Genomic DNA, 19,442 nt, shown 5'->3' on the forward strand with positions numbered 1-19,442 from the left:
TGGCGCCAACGGCGGAACGTAGTAGCGGGCGTGGAGGGTTCGCTCGGGAGCCGGCCCTGAGCCGCGTCCGTCTCGTCCGCTCAAAGAGCCCCCAAGTGGCAAAACGTGCCCAGTAATAAGGACCAAGTTATTCATTAGTGTTTTGAGAAAAAGTTATTAGTGGCGACAAGTCATGCGAGGCGGCGGTGCGCATGCGTTTGCATTTTTCTCCGCAATTTTCTGGATCAAAATGCAGATGCAATGAATTTACATTTAGTTCACAAGGCCCTCGTTACTGACCAATACAAAATGATGATTGAAACGTGATGACCAAATTAATTCGTATAAAATTAAACGAACCTGTTTAACCTGCACGCTGGTAAAGAATGTCTATTGTTTAATTCTGGTTGAAATTTTTACATTATAAATTAAAATGAGATGTTTCTTGAAGGTATTATAATGAAGAATAGCCTTTTAAAAATGTAAAGAAACAATTTTTAACGAAGAACTTGACCGTTTCATTAATTGACAACATGGTTGTGCAGCGTTAATTAACGAGAGAAATTGCTCGTTCTGTAATGAGAGTTTTATGGCCAGCGGGATACTGGCGGGGAAGCTGCAAGACTCATAGCGCAATTTGCTGTCCGTGTTGAGCTAGCTCCTAATTAATTAATACCTACATCCTACATACAAATAATTACACGGGCCTTTTGTTCTTTTTAATGGAATTATTCAAGCTTTATATTCACGCCTCCTTCCTTGGAAATTAAGCATGATTTGTTTTTGTTCTCGACTTAATTTGCTTTGTATTTTTTTTTTTAATTTAAGAAGTATTTAATAACAAGGTGTTTGGTTCTATACTTTCCTAAGTTATACAACATTTTTGCTACATTACTAAGGTTTCGTAGTAATTAACAAAAATATTATCAAATATTGTATTAAAACCTGTATCTACGGAAGAAAAACGACATTAAGTAATAACAATATTATGGGCATTAGCTATTTAGGTAATGACATACCAAAGTCATTATTATAAGTAGGTATACGAATTGAAAGGGGAAATACTTCAAACGCGGAAAACAAACCTTAGCAATTAAATTAATTAATAAAATAGGTTTATTCGTTTATAACTGAAAGCAAACATTCAGTTAAATATAGAGTATTCCCGTAGTGCGTTTAATTGCCTACGGTTAGAATTAGTCGACTATACACGGGCTCGAATAAAGCAATAATCATTAAATCAAAGTGGATAACAATAATGGTAGAGTTTATTTAGTTACAATAAATTAAAACAAAAATGAGTGCAGAGACACGAGTCGAACAAGTCGTCTTACGCAATCAGAGAGGAATATATAATGTTCGATTAGTGAACTGACAAAATAAATGGCCACTTCACACCTGTAGCTGTAGGTAATTAACACGCAGGCACATTCGCCGCGAAATCAGTCACAAATACATGGCGACACGGGAGCGCCGGAGCCACCCGATCCTATTATTCGGCTAACGAAGCCAAGGGTATCCCTTGATTATTAAAACGAACTTGGAGCCACCCACGGCGGCGCCTCCCGAGTGTTAATTGGGCCCCCGTAGACAATACTAATAAGGCCCGTCCGCGCCTCTATCTGTCTAATTAAACGCGAAACTTGAGAGTAGCACCCTCGGCGACGAGGGCCTGTTTGCCGAGCCTCCTGAATACACTGTAATAATACCGGCTAAGCGTGTTTGAGTGGCTCTTTTTCGGATCTCTGTAAACCCCCGTTTAATTAGCAGTATTATGCGTCTGAGTGTCGACTACCGGCTTGTTTAATTAAGCTAAGTCAGTAACAACAATCCATTCTTGTTACTGATGTTTTATATGCCGTTCATAGCAATTGTTTATTAAGTTTTTTATGTAATGCCCCAGTTACAGTGTACTGCAAACCCGCGTTTATATTGATAAAATGTTTCAACTTCGAAGAAATTTCTTTTTTAGTGTAGAGGTATATAAGATTTTCAGTAAAATATAATTGATGCAGGCCATAAAAGAGTGCTGATATGAAGCATCTATATAAAATGGAAGGAGTGCGTGAGCGCATTACACATTTAACGACAAGCAAAAGCCGTAATCCGATTAAGGAGAACGTTTTTAATGTAATGTTTTGAACATTTATTATGTCTGTCGTCTTTAATGGGTATTATTATCTCGTTGAACATAATAAAAATACTTATTTTTGTAAGAAAAATCTCCGTGCGATGTTAAACTAAAGTCATACTGAGGTTTTGAATTTTGTTGTAGCCGCGATTGTTTAAAAAATGAAGAGGAATGTCAATTTTTTTTCGTTGCTGCTGTGTCATTAAGTTTTACCTAAAAAAATAATCAGTGTTTGTAACCATTAGCACCGCTAACCCTAAACTCAAAATATCTCACACTAATTGGGTCACAGACGGTTGTTGTTGCGGATAAAATGACAGATTGACACAAAGCCACATTTTTTTAAACATTGAAATAGATATTTTAATGTCAATGTACCTAACGGATCAGAATAAAAAATATTGAAAACGATAGCTTTTGAATTTAGATTTTTATAGATAAGTAATTTTGAATTTGAATACATTCTCTTCGGTGAATAATCGTTTCACCAACTCAAAAGTCATACAAAAATAAATCAATAAATAACGTTAAAGTCGATTATCATTTTTTTATAATTTTGAATATGGAACCATGTCATTCCGAATGTTTATTTCTCACCAGTATCGTTCAGCATGCAAGAAGCTACAGAGTATTGTAGATGTAGGTACGTACTTATATGTGATAAAACATGGTACTGACAGCAAAAGTATGCATGAAACTGCTAGGTAAGTTAATAACATAAGTTGGGGGCGTATATAAATTCTGGCCGACACTGTTACCAGCCTTGTAATTACACCAGATAGTGTTATGCGCTTAAAACTACGCAATAATACCGGCACTAACTAAGTTTTCCAATAAACGCAAATGGGGTATTTAATAGAATTCCTTTTACTGGATTGTTGTAAAATGGACATATGTGGAATAATTTTACATGTAATGTTTTGAAGAGATACGTAAGGAAAACGTTGAGCAAATGCTGTTTTGATAGTACGCTTTTGTACGTAAGAAAGTTTGGCTGGAAAGAAATTGATTCAACAAACTCTATTTTATATAATAACCCCATACTACTTGTACATATTCTTGATTGGAATAGGTTACAACTTTCTGATAACCAAAAATAAGTAAATATTTATACACGTCCCTTCAATCATCAGTCATTATTGTGCTAATTTGATATTTATTTGATTAATTTATGACTAGTAAAACAGAATATAATATAGAACTCCGAATTTTATCAACCGATATACTCCAATATTTGATACAAGGAACCATAAACAGCTAAGAACTGAACACTAAGCGCCGCTTAATCCTGAAAACAGTATTTTGGCTGAACTTATGAAATCTTGCTAATGGATCAGACGAGGCGCGATGGTTTAAAAATATCCATCTAATCCGCGAGTCGATTTAACTGAAACATTTTGGTTCAGTGTCCGACTCCCAGTTCACAGGAAATGGATGTGCCGCCCTGTTATGTCTACCCTACATTTGCTAATAACGTTGCATTGTCGTTCGACGAAAGAGCGTTTTGAATTAACAACAGACTGACATGTATATTGTTTATTAACATGTTCCACCGTAAACATGTTCATTTCCAGAATGCTTAATCGGTTTTGCATGTCGGCTCTTAATCTATACCTACAAGCAGTGAGGTTAATTACGTTTCAACATTGAAAACAAGTCTTTAAGACCCGTAAGTTAAATAAAAGTGTGTGGCATTCAGACTTTTGCAATTATAACGGTATTCTTGTAAACAAAACTCTTGAATACATTTTCGCTAAAAGTTCGTAAGATACAGGAGAAAAATAAGGAACGTTTTAAACACGCAAGCTCGCACTAATATAGACACAATATCAAACTATTCGAAGAAACTGAGCTTAAGTGCTCCAAAAAGACCATTACTTACTCGAAGCTTTGTTGTGTGAATCTTTGGCTGTGTTGACGGCTCTGAATGGGGAGGTGGATGGTATTTATTCAGCATTAGAAAGCATCCACTCTCCGTTGATGCGTCACTGACATATCCGTTAATGCTTTTTCCATTTCCCCGTCACCACCACCCACCCTCTCACATTTCGTATAATAGTTTGACCGAAAGCTTCATATGATTTCAGCATGACATGTTGAAATTGAGTTCCTAAATATAAATGAAGTTTATTCATATTTTTGTTTTTGCACCGTTTAGCACCTGGCGGCATTCGGGTGGTAATAACGCAAATGAAAAGTAGTAGTTGTGTAGCAAAGCAATCAAAACTGTAATTCGCAAAAAGAGACAAAGGGAATGAAGGGGTGAGGGGTGTACCTCCCTGGTTGCATAGCCCTCCAGTGGTTGCCCGCTGCCCTTTTGATTGCGCATTATTCGCGTGTTTATACAGTTAGATCGCTTTCTAGATTGTTGCTATTGTGATAGCGTTTTTTGTTGGCGCGGTTTTGAAGGGGGTTTTAATTAAAAATGTTTGTCGAGAGAGCCTCAATGGTTTCTTTCGTTTGTGGTTGTTTATGTACAATTAGACGTACTTTACTATCGTATTATTATATTGTGTACAATAGCTAGCAAGCTGCGCTAACGAGTTCCAAGTAATCGTTTATGATACAGTTAAGCCCCAATTAAGGGAAGTGTTTTCAGCGCCATAAATGCTTATTAGAATGTTTGCTGGTTTTAAAATATGTTCTAAGAAAGTTGCAAATTGTAACGTCTTGTTGCGAATTATTGTATAAAAGTTGGTTAATCCAAAAATTGAGGAGGCCCGCCTATCTCGTCCGGGCCACCCACGGCGGCGTCCATTCATCTCCCCAGCGCATTTATACATTACTCTCGGCTCAAGTATCCGATTATATAACACGCAAAATTTCAATTACAACTTGTAATTAGTTTTTCGAGAGTTTTTCTTTCAGGAAGGGGGATGTGGAGGCGCGTGCGAGCGAGACAGGTGCATGTCTGCATCCCTGTCTGGCGAGGTGCAACGCTTTGAGTAATGTCCATGCCACTTATTTGATTATTTTTATGCAATCTGCGCGGGAAAATGAAGGATTTATTTCCCGCATGCGTTCGCTGCTAATTAATTTTACAAAGTCTGGAATGTTTTGTGCCCAGTTTATTAGCTACAGTTTTTTTTTATGTAGTTGCGATTCGTTACAAAAGCACATACCAACACCTTAAAAAAATGGAAAAATGTCGACCAGAATAAAGTTAATAAGCATCTTTACACAATATATAATTAATTCATGTTAGGCATACCATACACGATTTGTTTAAAAAATCTTGTAACATGTAAGTATTTAAAGAGATATCTATCATAATAAAAAGTCAAGAACAAATAGTTAGATACTTAAAACAAAAGTGCAGCTCAAGTGAAGAAATCCAAGTGAAGTTGTTTTCATGAACGAAGTTGCACAACAGAACGCGTTGACGTTGTACTGAAATGACCCTTTTCGTGGATTGGCAGCCTCGTCGCTGGCCGCTAATGCACGGAAGCCGGGCCATGCGAATTAATGGCAAGAATAATGGCGATCCCATTATGGATTGCCGCCAACATACTTTAGCCATGAAAAGAACCGAAAGTTACATTTGCGATACTCTGAATACTGAGCGCTCTTGGACGCCCCCCTCCACCTCGCTCCACCCCCGGGTGGCACAACGATTCAAGTGGAGTGGTATTAATAAACCCAGATATTGTTTGGATTATTCTACAAATTAAATAAACGTTCCTTATAGCTTTGTGTACTTTAGCAATGCCTTACCATTTGGCTTAGGTCAGTATCTTTTGTTGGAAATTGTTATAATAGAGAAACAAAGCATCAAGGAAATATATTCATTCAAGCCTTTTATCGTTCATGACTATAAAAGTCTATAGAAACATGACTATTTCTTTAATATTGCTATGCATTCGATAGTTTGATATTCATCGTCTCTATCTACATCATTGTTCTTTTGTCATCGTCTTTCATGTGAAAGTTTTAGAACGGAAAAGTCTTTTAAAACTGCTTTCAAGGAAATTAAAGCATTAATGGTCGTTATATTTAAGAGCTATCGTAGTGCGATGTGAACAGAGTGACGTGATTCGTGCACGCAACGAGAACGGAGCGACAACCAAGTACGAAGGAACGTAATATAATAACATTTTTTTTTCAAATCACATTATATTGTTTTCTACATATCCGTAGCACGTAGCAGGCTCGTAGCAGTTTCGTAACCAGCTCGTAGCCGCGTCGTAGGCGTTACGTTCAGTCGCGTAGCGCTGTCTCGAGCGGTCGCCACGGTGCCGCTGCGATCACGTGTCGTCGTCGTCGCCGCCTCGTCCCGCGCCTCGAGGCCCGCACCAGCGCGCCACGGCGCCACTAATTGGCAATTTGTTCGATCCTTAGATCTGACATAATGATGCGAGTTCGTTTATTTAAATGATTCGACGGAAACTTCTTGCGCCTCACAATACACTTGTACCTAGTTGTTTCTTAAATAAATCAAGGGTTAATGGCCCATTCACGACTCACGTATAAAGGTTGAAAGTCGAATAGTGTTACTTGTTAATTTAATTTTTGTAATTGATTTTACTTCAAAGTGGTTTCTGTATTTGAGTCCAAGACATTTTAATTAATATAGTCGAACGGATATTGAGAGATCATAAAAAGAGTAAAATAAACATCATTCTCAATTTACTCCACAAGTGTACCAATTAATTGGTTGCTGGAACGTTCTGCTTGCACATATTTATTATTGATCGATTGTACACATCACGCCGTGTAAAAGCAATGCATCCATAAATAGAATCAATTTATCAAGCGTCGACTCGACTATCTTATATGTTTTAGATCTCCAAGTGTTAAGTGCATATTCAACGTACTTTTTGCCGGTATGATAAGTGACATTTATAGCTAAAAACGTGATTCAGTGTCATAATTAACCCAGTGAATAAATAAGTAGGCGTGGATCTCAAAATTAATTCTTGGTTAGTAAAGACGTAAACATAAGGACACCATTTATAAAACATGGAAGATTGTACCTTCACGTTCTTAATTAGTCTGACATTTTCAGTACGAAATCTAATCTTTTATGGATTACCTATTTATTATGTTGGAAATACCATACAGTTAGTTAGAGCAATAAATATTCTCACAGGATCTATGTTTAAGTTTGTAGCTATCACGATCCTTTATTTAATATGTGTTTAAGGAAATGTTTTAATGACTTGGCTAATGTTTAGTTAATTATATGAGGGCAGCCAACGTTCGTGGCATGAACTTTATAATAATCCATCGGTCGGCTTAATGACCAGCCGTGGCGCGGCGTTTTCGTTAATTAAACGCAAACAAAGACGGCTGACTTCACTTAGTTATGATCAAACACATTAGCGGGGATTTGCTCTCACTTATAGCTACTATATTTCCTCGAACCAGATCTTGCTTGAATTCATTGCTTTTATAATGTATTTACTCAGACGGGACCTAGTTTTAATCCATTATGTGGAGTTCTCAAAGCTTTTTCTTGCAACATACGTACTTGTGTTGACCCAAATTGTACCCAGCGTGTGTAAATACGTATACAAAGTAAACTCACGTTCATTGAACACATTAGAGTTTGGGATCGTCGCTGTCACCGCGTCACAGTGCACCGCTCCGTAAAAGTCGATTACGATGGTCATTAGTCTTCAGTGCGCCGACTAATTAATACAACGTTTTGACTAAAGCTTCGGGATAAGATTCCTTACGGCGTCGACGAGAAAAATCCAAAATTTAATTAAAAAAGTTTAAGTGAGTTTTCACGAGCGAGCGTTCGCCCGCAGCTCTCAATAATTTAGGCAAATTCTATTCTTTCTGCACCCAAATTCTTTTGGGGTTGCCTATGAACTGTAATTAACCTTTTATCCCCCCTAATACGGAGCTTGTGACAATATCCTAATTGAAATACTTTACCATTAAAGAACCAGGATGTAAAAAAGATGTTATGTGTCAGCCTACACAGCGCAACACAACGCTGACATTAAATCCTTAAAACTTCTTGGAGATGCGTGCATAAAGATACTTAAAATATTTTTTCAATAAAATATACGTGTAATAAAGTATGATAATCCTCTTAAATGTTAAGATAAGCGTGTGCGACAAGACGAGCGCGGCGTCAGTCATTACTGCGCTTGCGCCGATGCGACGTCCGTGAATACTCGGAACCCGCACACATTTTTGTGAGCTCATTAAAATTACATTACAGCTCTTATTTAAACAGCAAACAACTAAACGACGCTCGTTAATGCGTCTCGTCGTTGAGAATTTTATGGACAATCCCACCCCGCGCAAACACTAAAACATTCAGCTTGTTATACACTCGATTAATAATTGTCGGGAGAAAGTTTATTATGAACTTAATGGGTACCCATAATTAGTTATTGCAAAAAAATATTTTTTTAAACAAAAAAATAATGTTAAGAAATAATTGATTGTGTTTATTTCAAGTAAATATGTTGTCTGTAATGACTAAGTAGGTACATTTCTTTTGCGACAGTTAAGTTAATATAGCACTAGAAGTACCTACCTATTTAGCTTTTATCGGCATTTTTATTTACTAGACCTTTAGATAGTTATAATTCTTTGGTAAACTGAATTCTCTTGAATTGAGTAATTAGCGTGGTAAACAACATGTGTGTTCAGTAACCACGAAGTATATAATTTACCATTCAACAATAGCTTTGACTAAAAGAAACAGAGTCATTATCCATAGCTCAATAAAAACTTTTTACAGTAATTACTGTACATTGATGTCTAGAATACATAAAAAGACTTTGTAATAATCGGTTCGTCAAAGAGAATTAAAATGGCGTGTCCATACGCGTTTATTGTTAGTTTTTATTTGACAGCGTAATGTATTTTTAAACGAATTTAAAAAGATGTTTGTCTTGGTGTAAAGGCCTCTGGCCAATTAGCACAAAGTAGCACCCTCGGAGTACCTGTGGAGTGCTCGAACGCCTCAGCACTGCGCATGAGAATCGTTTTAAGTGCTTTTCACGAACGGGGCTGTAATATTTGATCGGCAATCGACTTAAAAGCTTTTGTAATATAATAATGTACACTGACTTTTTTCGAAGTCAGTATACATGTGGGGTTTGTGTAATATTTGTTGTGATTGTTGACTCATTAAAATTGGGAAAGCTTTCGCAGAAATTAAACATTTTCCTTTTTTTACATCTTTAGCATCTTAGTTTGATGAAAGAATAGTATGGTGATTTTTGTATTTCCCGACTTTGCAAAAGCCTTCGAATAAGAATAAGTTTAACCAAGGCAGAACACACATTTTGTGTGAAAGTTAAACAATAATAAATATCCGGGAACCTTATATAATTTGACTTGAGTATACAGGAAGTTAGTAAAACAACAATTTTAATCATTAAATAAATATATTTATTTACACGTTAACGGCAAATTGAAATAATATTCTGTCGATGTTTATGAAGTTGAAAAATATTATTAAATCGGTTTTATGGTAAGTAGTATTAAAAATTCATGGAACATTTTACAATAGCCAATAGTAGGTACTAAGTAACGACAGTTCAATTTTTTTACATAAATACATATTTATCGTAGAAATCTTTATTTTACATTAGGTATTCTATCTTAGAAAATTTTAGCATTTATCTACATAGAGGTTTCAACTTGTTTTATTATTAAACAAAATAAAGTTTTAGCATAATCATCTGTATTTCAAGATTGTTACAATTTAATGCGCGATCAACATTCACTGAAGCTCTGTGGCGGAAAGGAAAACATACCATCTTATTCATAATCGTACACGCTCAATAACTGCCGCGGAGAGCGCAAGCTGTCTCTCAAAAATAAGTGACTCTTATTACAAACAATCACCTCAAGAATCGCTTATAAATAAGATGGCTGCTCACAAAAATGTTAAACAGTTAAACGTTAATATTCATACAGAGGTACCTAACTAACCATTGCACCACTTCAGAGTACCAAATATATCACTATACATCTACAATCTTAGCTCATTTTTGTAGACTCTCTTATTTAGAAAACCCTTCTACGGAAACTTATCTTTGGTAAAAAATAACATTAATATACATAACCAATCAAAAGTAAATAAAAGTAAGAAATTACGATCAATAAAACTTCATACCTTGTATGATAACAATATTTATGTTTAGTACATGTACATACATACAATCCATAACAATGAGATCGATTTTATCAATTAATATTTTAGTGTCTGGACCTGAATCGTTGTATCACGATAAAAAGTACAATCGATAAACAATCCGCTCGTTCCGCAGCGAGGGTGAACCAGCCGCTACATCGAACGGAATATATTACTGATAATACTCTATTCCCTAAGTAAAATTCAAAATAATGTCTTCAAATAAAGACCTAAGGTTGTGGGCACGTAATGAGCATTTTTTCCACTGTCTTATTTATTGGTACGGGGCATGTCTAAATTGGCTAAGCGCAAGATGTGGTACTGAAGGTACAATAAAGTAGAAGCGAGAGCGCGCGCCCTACCCACGCAACGCTGCTATCTTAACATGTAAACAAGTGCTCAAATCGTATACATAATGGAAATATCGTGTTCTAACAACGTTATCGCGACTCATCCCGGACACTTTGTAAAGTGGCCACATATCCACGAGCCGAGTCGTCGGCCGCCGCCCGCGCCTCGCGCCCTCCAGTCTAATGTACTCGCGCGCACCGCTCACTAATATATTCCCGACATCTGCCCGTAGATCTGCACTTAGTCGGCTTACAACATTGAATACCTGGCCACCTCACTGTTTATTATCACCTTAATATCAAGAATATTTCGAGATTTCATTACAGATTTTAGGTTCACAAGACTTCATTATGAACTAAATATAAAAATAAAGCATTACAGACTACTCTATTTTCTATGTAAGGTAGTTTTGTAGGGTGATGGCTAGTTTGTATGTGGGGTGAAGGAACGGAACGTCATGCTAGTGTCTATAACTGTGTCGTTAGAAAGACGTTCGTCAATGCCGAAGATGCTCGCCCTAACGCCCAGGGCTCGCAGGCAGCCTGCGCGCCTCGCCAACACTCAATGAGGCTTTACCTGCAGACATAACAATATTTTAGCTTCAAGAAAACATACAACAAAAGCGAGAGGCCTACTACTTGTCTACAATCGACATAATAAAGTGTTGTTGAGATCAGTGGGTGTATCTTAGTGTGTTGGGTGTAACATTGGTTTTATATTAAGCTTATAAGTAGATTGCAAATATCACTGATTCCATACCTGGCTGTACAAGAGTACATAAACCAAGTAATCGGAATGTTGAGTACATATTTATTTGATGTTAAGCGAAGTATATTTTACTGGAGTAAATCAGAAACACATCACAAACATAAGCAGCTTACCGAGGCGAGATGTCGGCGCTGCAGGGTCGGTCATCGCGCGGCGTCACACACGTCGGGGTCGGGCGGGCTGCCGTAGCCACTGGACGCGTCATCCGCGCCCGCGCAGCCGCCGCCGTCCTTGTCGACCATCGCTCCACCGGCCGCTGCACCGCCGCCGCAACCCCCCACTCCGGCCACGTAACCACCACTTGTGGGTGACTGCACAAAACATATAATACATTAACGTATTTATTAAGTTGTCCCCCATATGGGTAACAGGTACCAATCTATTATTCTATACGTCCGAACAAATGAAAATTACGCAAGGAAGAGTCCAATACTACATCGCCATCCTCAGACACATATTCAAGACAAGATGTGTTCAGTAATTGTCCTTGCAGCCGCCCGATTTGTGACCAAGGTGCAAGTCGGAGATCGTATACTTGGTAATACTCATAGTATAGCCAGCCAAAGCAGTAAAATAACCAATAGTCGAACCGTGATTGCAAAGTGACGCACAGGGTTAAATATCGTAAGACTGCTTATAATCAGTTTTATAATTCACTTACACTTCCAACAGTAGACCGTGCACGCAATCAAAAAGTCGATTAGAAATGTCGCGCGGCTGAATGGGTTCCTCCACTCGCGCGACTCATAAAATGAAATAGATTCCCCCACATTCGCATTCCGACAAGCGTTCGTACGAGAAAGATTAATGATCACAAAAGAAACATAATAAAGTGGAGATAGAATCTCCCACTAACAGTGTCCTTGTGGGAGTTATTTACTCCGCCGAGTCGACTTTTTCACGTGCCCTTTATTCCGAATGGAGACGTTTGAAAAAAATATTCGTTTGACTAAAGTACAATGCAAACATTTGTTATGCTCACTACAATCAGGGTTTAAAGGTCTAGCTAGGCTATAAGAGTACTAAATATCTTGTCAAGCATTATGTATGATGGGATTTTATGCAAGTTCTTACATAGGCACGTACTGCACGAATAGTGATAAATATTTATCACTTTATAACTCTGCATCTAATGACGATTTACGTGCTAGTTTGTGGCCATTAAGTGAGTAATATTTTAATAGCTGAGAAGCAAGTGGCGGTTCAGGCGTAAGTATGGTCCCACACTCCGCATTGGTCCACGTCAGCTGTCCCGGCCCGACGTGCAACGTAGCGAACTCGAGCTGAGCCACGTAAACCACCTCCGGTGGGAACTGACAATACGGCCGATTTAGATAATTATACACTCGGAACATGACATGCCTGTCCAGTTTATTTGAGACACGAGAACGACTACACTTGGAATACGTGAGTGCCGTACTCACAAACAGCTAAATGGAGCTATTGACTTCAATGAATGGGGTCAATCAATAAGCATACGTTGTTGTAGATAAATCCGTTCATAATGAAAGCAGTCTAGACGTTGCTGAAATAGTCGTTCTGTAAATATTCACCTGTAGTCCGCTGACTTGGCGGCGAATGTGTGCTAGCCCGCTGGGATTGGCGGCCATGCTGGCGAACACCAGCCTCTCTTCGTAGTCGTACTCGCACAGAATCTTGTTGTCGCACAAGTAGAATCTGTCGCCAACGCAAAACCTGCAACAAGCGGTCATCTAAAGACTTTGTCAACTTTTTGTTTATTAACAGTTTCAAAATTTGTTGTCTTATTTTTAAATTAATTGTTCGCGGATTTTATTCTTACCTGTGATTGCACTGTTGACAAGCAAAGCATTCTAAGTGGTAAACGAAACTCTTTGCTCGCATGACCATTTCGAAGGCGGGAATGACTTTGTTGCAGGCCACACAGTTGCCTGTGGCACCAAATAACCTGTTAAAAATAATCAAGCTATAAATATAAAGTAATTACCGCTAATAAAACACTGAAAGCTCTTTACATTAAAATCATTTATGTGCAATAATTTTATGTTGATATAAGTTATGTAAGGTCAATTACCTAAGGTAGTCTCTTTTGCAGAGCATTAGGTCTGCCTTGTAGTATAGTTTGGAGCCGACTTCTCCAAGGCGGCAGTCACAGCAGCCGCACTTGAGGCAGTCTTCATGCCAAAACCTCTCCATCGCCTTGAGGAGGAACCTCTCGGTAATGACTTTCCCGCATTGAGCGCATAGTCTCGCGCCCCCTGTGCTACCGGTGACCGTGCTGTTAACTGTGAGCCCGTATTTATTGTCATCCTGTTGACCTGTTAACAAAGCATAAGAATTATCATTAAACATGCTACACGGAAAGTCAATACCTATGTTATGCAGGTATGCATATTAGACAGAAATGGAAAAAGTAATGGTTTGATTTAATGATTCGCTACGGTGCTGGTACACGCCAGTAATTGCTCGTAATACGCCTCGTTATGGCATTAAGCTAGCTCGATTGTTTTCTACTTTGTAATTGCGTCAATTAATTCGAGCAAAGACGCGCCGCGTGACATGCAGTCGTTGCTCGCTGACGTCATTAAGATGCGCATACGCATTTTTCTCACACCATAAAAAAACTGCAACATTGTAACATGCGGACTCATTATGTGCATTAACAGCACCCAATAAAACTTTATGAAGCATTCGAGCTATAAAAGGCTAAGCTACAATTTTTATTTCCTTTTAAACCAATAAATAGTTACGTGAACATATTTTACGGACAGTATCGCATTTTATAATTGTCATCATATTACAAATAAATAAAGCTTTAGACATTTAGCAGACAATCAATTCCAATTTATCGGCATACGGTCCACATAATAATAGTGCGTACGTCAAACCAATCAAGGATCCAATTGAAGGGGTAACTAGGTGGACATAACTCATCGCAATCGATCACTTGCGCATCGCCGCCGTTGCCGCCGATACGTCTCGTTTATTGGAGCCGACGTCGCGACAATAAAGTTAATTGGGGTATATTAATGACGGCTCTTTACTAATAAAATAATAAAGATGACGTGCGGCCTCCGGGCGTCGTTATTCACAATTAGCTGTACGGTATGACGCCGCAAGGGGTAGTCGTAGAGCAACGCAGGCGCCCGAAGGGGCGAGATGTTGTCTAATTACTCTACAAGTAAATAGGTTGAGCTCATTATACCCTGGTTAAAAAAAAATATTAAAACTCCTTTTCAAAAGGCGACTTTGTAGTAATGGGCGGTAAAAGGATTATAGGTGATTTCCACTATATACCATTACCGAAACGCGCTCACGCGAAACGTTAAAAGCTAATCAATTCAATGTGGTTCCTTTAATATTCTCAGAAGGTATGTACGAGTGCGGTTAGTTTACTTCACGGTAAAAACATTTAGTATGTAATGTTGGTTTTACCGGGAGCGATTCAAAAATCTCGGTATTTTTCTTTGGAATGGTGCGTGGAGGCGACAGCCGGGCGTGCGGTTACTGGCGTGTTTTGACCATTCCAGGTTGTATGCATGTTGTTAGTGCCGTAATTACGTGCACCGCGCATCGTTCTAATAGCTGGATCGATTTATACCATTTACTTTGGTAATGGTATGTCCATCTGTAGCACATGGTTTTTACCTCGTTTATCATACCTCAATTACTTATGGTTAGTGTTGTAAGTTGTACTAATAAATTAATCGGATTTCAATTAGACTGCTTTAAAAAAGCTGTATCTGCAGATATAGGTAGAATAAAAAAAATGGAAAACGTGTAATATCAATAATAAAGAATCGTGGGGCTGTACCAAGTCATGTCTATTAGCTTACAAATACACTGGTGTCGAAGTTACTACCATCAAGAAACAATAAAAGGCGCGTTAGTAACATGGACTGTACATAAATATCCGCTGGTGGGAAGGCGTTTCGTATTATTTTCGTTTTATTACCTTCGGCTCGAGAATTTGATAGAGACTTGGCTACCGTATTGGGCCGGCAGTATAATTTCGCCGACACAGCCGGTTGGCCGCCGCCAACGTATTAAGGCGCCGAAATGAAAAGAAACCCGGAAATGGATGAAAAGTAATTTATTTTAGCACGAGTAGGGTGACAAAGGTGCACAAGCTGATACTAAGATTAATAGGATGCGGAGTAATCTGCAAATTAAGTTTTGTGTACCTGCGCCTACAAAGTTTGATTTGCGACTTGCGAACTTGTTGCGAAGAACAAACGGAAGTTACAAAAACTGGTACAAAAAGTGCTTATTTTTAATTCTGGCTCCTCACTACTAAGGCTAGGTCTACAAGTTCCGTCTGCCGACCCAGCCCCTCTGTCAGTCCCCCCTACCTCCGGTACCACAATATTAATTTTGTAATTTCACCACGAAATTACATCTAAACATGGGATCTAATTGGAATCCGTAATGGACTTTCGTTCAGAAAATCCTTTCTTAGCGACGAAACTCATTTCCGTTTGTTTTGGAAGCGCGAGTAGAATGCGAACAGTAAGTTATTACCGGTTTTACTTCACATGAATTTCAGCTATTATACATGTCACTATACGTATGTATTGCCAACTGAATTGCAGACAAAGAAAACAGGGACATAACTTTTAACTCCAGTTCTTTATTGGTTAGATCGAGCTCTATTGAAGCATACAACTAGTTTAAGCAGTGCTTGCGTATCGGAAAAACTACCTTCTACACTTTTAAATCGATAATTTAATGTTAGCTTTAAACTAAAATCTTGTTAAAAACTTCGATTCTAATCAAAAGCAAATCTAACTTTTCAGTCTGCAGACTAGTTGGTTTTAGTCGAACAAAAATGCAAGTCTACAAAATTGTTATTTACAGCCATATTTTCAAAATGCTTGTTCTTAGCAATGCTCCATAAAACACATTCCTCGGAATTAATTAATGCCAGGTTATTATTGTAATTAGTAAGAATCACGAGCACACCGACATTCCGCGTAATTTACAATCGTTCATTACATTTTGCAATTAGTTGGCCATCCCTATATTCTAACGTAACATGCCTACATTGACTATGCATCATTCTTGGAACAAGATTTCTACAAGGTTTTGTGGTAAATGATCGGAATACGTTTCTACTTCAATAAAGTGGTTTCTGCATGAAATCATAAAATGTTGCTAATGTATCACAACAGCTTACTGTAACAATTAACTTCGATGCCAGTAATAGGCACGTATAGCCGCAATAAAGTTCCGGCTTTAGCATTTTCTAAGAAATAAACCATCGAAATTGTATGCAATCTACATTTAGGAATATACTGTCGGACTTATTAGCATGTTGACATTGCACAGAAGAGTTGCACTCGCGTTGTTAACTATGTTAGTACTATAAGATGCCAAATTGCATCGTTACGAAGGCTTTGTGCGATGTGTTTTGTGCATACTGACACATTAGGACATTATAACAAAATATACGAGATCTGAAGACTTGCTATAGTGCTGAAAGAGCTTCAGCTTTTCTCAATTAAACTTTCTTTAAATATTTTCATTTCTAGAAATCACAGATAAACGCAGTGTCAGACTAAGGTAGCTAACCTACTGTTTACTCAAAAGTGCGCGCCACATGAATATTTCTTTTCCGTCGGCTCTTGGCAACGATTTGTCAAAGCGAAAAAACAAAGCGAACTTTGAAGAAACTAACAATTACCGACCATAATGCATTCAATTAATAAAATAAACAAACATAATTAATTAAAATTTCATCTAACACAAAGGCTATAGCTTTAGCAGAAACCGCTTATTCAATTTAATTACTAAAACAAATACATAATCATACGGTATAATCTAAAGTACGATACTAATGGATTTGTATAATGATTGTGGTTGCAGCTATTCTAAATGGTCGTTCAGTTTATTTAGTTTTAGTCGCCGGTCACTCATTAAACAATGGAGTTGATTGCGTTGTTGCGATATCCATTATGCGGGCTGTAATTAGATTTAACCAAATGCGGGTTTTGCATTAATAGCGATTAAAATGTAAAAAATAACTAGCAGGATGTTCGCCCTGAATAACGTTACACACGTAACGGCGATAGCATCTATTGCATTAGGTTTTTACAGTATGTTTGTACTTGTATGTTCGATCGTCTTACATGAGTATTGCGACACTTTTTAATTGTTATTTATTTGAATCGACTGTTAAACTTAGTTTGGTGTTAATTAGGACTATTGTCTGTATTGTTTGTGACAACCAACCTACACTAACTCCTAAGGAACGACCAGCAAACCACAAAGCTAAATATCAAATCTAATCTCTAAGCAATATATTAAACACCCCGAACTTTATCATAACCTTAATCGTAATCGAACTCGTTATGGAAATTAGCAGAGAATAATGTTCCAAGTAAATCTCCCGAGTTGCCCGTAAAGCGGTAAATAACGAGGTGCAAAGGTGAAGGTGCAGGCGCCTTATTAAAATTCCAACTGACCTATGGCAACGCACCCTGCAACACGCCCCACCCTCCCCTGTTGCCGCCATCGTTAACATTTCCGTTATTAAAAAAGTACGAGACTTTGTCATCACAGAAGTTAGTTTTTTTTTTAATTAAAATTATGAAATTGATATTGCTTTTACGCCGGTGCTCGCTTCCCAGCTCAACCTTGTGAAAGTTTAAATTAATTTTTGAATTAAGCCTAATGGCAGTGGTAAACGATTTCTAAGGAAAGAGTTTTCAGCAATTAAAATTTCAATTATTTGATGGCAGAAAACCGTATCTTAATTGCTTTTCATTACTGGTATAAAAAGAGACCGGCTTAGCAATTTGGAAAGATTAATCAGCTTCAACTTGAACAGGAAATTGTTGTCTAAACAAATATATTTAATTATGGAAATAAATGATTATGAGTGTGCATAGTTTCCATTAATGATTTATGCATCCGACCACAAAGAGTGCGTATTTGTTATCTAACATAAAAACACGGTAACGCATGAAGAATTGTGTTTTCTTTTCTAATAATTTCCCCTTGTTAACAGATCTTCACTCTACATTTTAAATGAACAAGTAAGAATGTTTTAATCTCGTACCCACGGCAGAAGTGGCAGGGGACACATCCTCTGATTTCGATTAGTTTCAAGAAAACTAAAGAAAGAATTCCCTTAACTTCGTTCTGAAAGCGATATGAAGAGGCATTTAATTCTTGTTGCGTAATAACATACAGTTATAATAACTTCTTGTTTATATTCAGCACTCATTCTTTACTTCTGCTACCACTCGTAGTGTTGGGCCTAAGGAAAGACATCGATAAGGGAATAAAATAAATATTGGGTATTATCGTTTCTTTAATAATCGTTAGCTATATGGTCTAAATATTAGCAAACTGCATATTAAGTATGTAGCTTAATGTGCAGTTTGATAACTATAAATATAAGATAAGCTATGAAGTTTGTTATGGGCTATTCATTACAACTCAGCTACATCTGGTGTGTTTGGATTTTTCAAAAACATTATGTGCACATTTATTTAATTTTCATCAACTTTTGCAATACACTTGATCTAAAATCCTAAAGTATGTCGGCATGAAAAAGAAAGTTTGTGATGCACATCACTAGATGATACATCGTATCCCAAAACGACAATCAAACGTATACAAAGTCGAGACAATCTACGTCATAAATTATTTTCTCAGAGAAAGGCTCCGGGCGAAACTTAAGCCTGACATAAGTGGGCAATAAACTTCAACCAATTTGGAGATTCGCATCTGGAGGCTCTTATTAAAGCCCGAAAGTTAGTCCTTTTCATCCATCACTCGTAATACGTGTGTGAGTTATTGTATGAAAAATTGAAGAATAAATTGAGTCGCTGCAGCAGCGGCGAGACATAAATCCCAACTGAGCCCTCAATATTGTTTTAAAGGGGAAGTGGCCATAAATTTTATCAGGGCCGCCCAGAGCAGCCGCGGGCGCCGCTGCCGCCACGCTACGCCACGCTGCTGCGCCGCCTCGCACCCGCACTGTCTCCGCAATTTTCCGCCCGTGCTCGTGCTGCATTTGATGCTCATGTGAATTTGTTTTGTTCTCTCTGAAGAAATTGAAATCTTCCTCATGGATAACTACGTTATCGTGAAATATGAGGTAATAACCACGTGTACGAA

General features: G+C 37.8%; 1 protein-coding gene across 1 annotated transcript in view; it reads right to left on the bottom strand.

The window, feature by feature from the left end:
• Nucleotides 1-9,446: 9,446 nt before the first annotated feature.
• LOC124632685 (LIM domain only protein 3-like) overlaps nucleotides 9,447-19,442 on the bottom strand; it is a 37,113-nt gene continuing 27,117 nt past the window's right edge. Inside the window, exons 3-7 of the mRNA XM_047167625.1 lie at nucleotides 13,390-13,633; nucleotides 13,138-13,263; nucleotides 12,890-13,031; nucleotides 11,450-11,647; nucleotides 9,447-11,144 (exon numbers count right to left, since the gene is read on the bottom strand). Of these exons, the coding sequence (XP_047023581.1) occupies nucleotides 11,480-11,647; nucleotides 12,890-13,031; nucleotides 13,138-13,263; nucleotides 13,390-13,633 (680 nt within the window). The 3' untranslated portion in view covers nucleotides 9,447-11,144; nucleotides 11,450-11,479. The remainder of the gene's footprint in view (nucleotides 11,145-11,449; nucleotides 11,648-12,889; nucleotides 13,032-13,137; nucleotides 13,264-13,389; nucleotides 13,634-19,442) is intronic.

Source organism: Helicoverpa zea, chromosome 8 (assembly GCF_022581195.2).
Source record: "Helicoverpa zea isolate HzStark_Cry1AcR chromosome 8, ilHelZeax1.1, whole genome shotgun sequence".
NCBI classification, from domain to species: domain Eukaryota; kingdom Metazoa; phylum Arthropoda; class Insecta; order Lepidoptera; family Noctuidae; genus Helicoverpa; species Helicoverpa zea.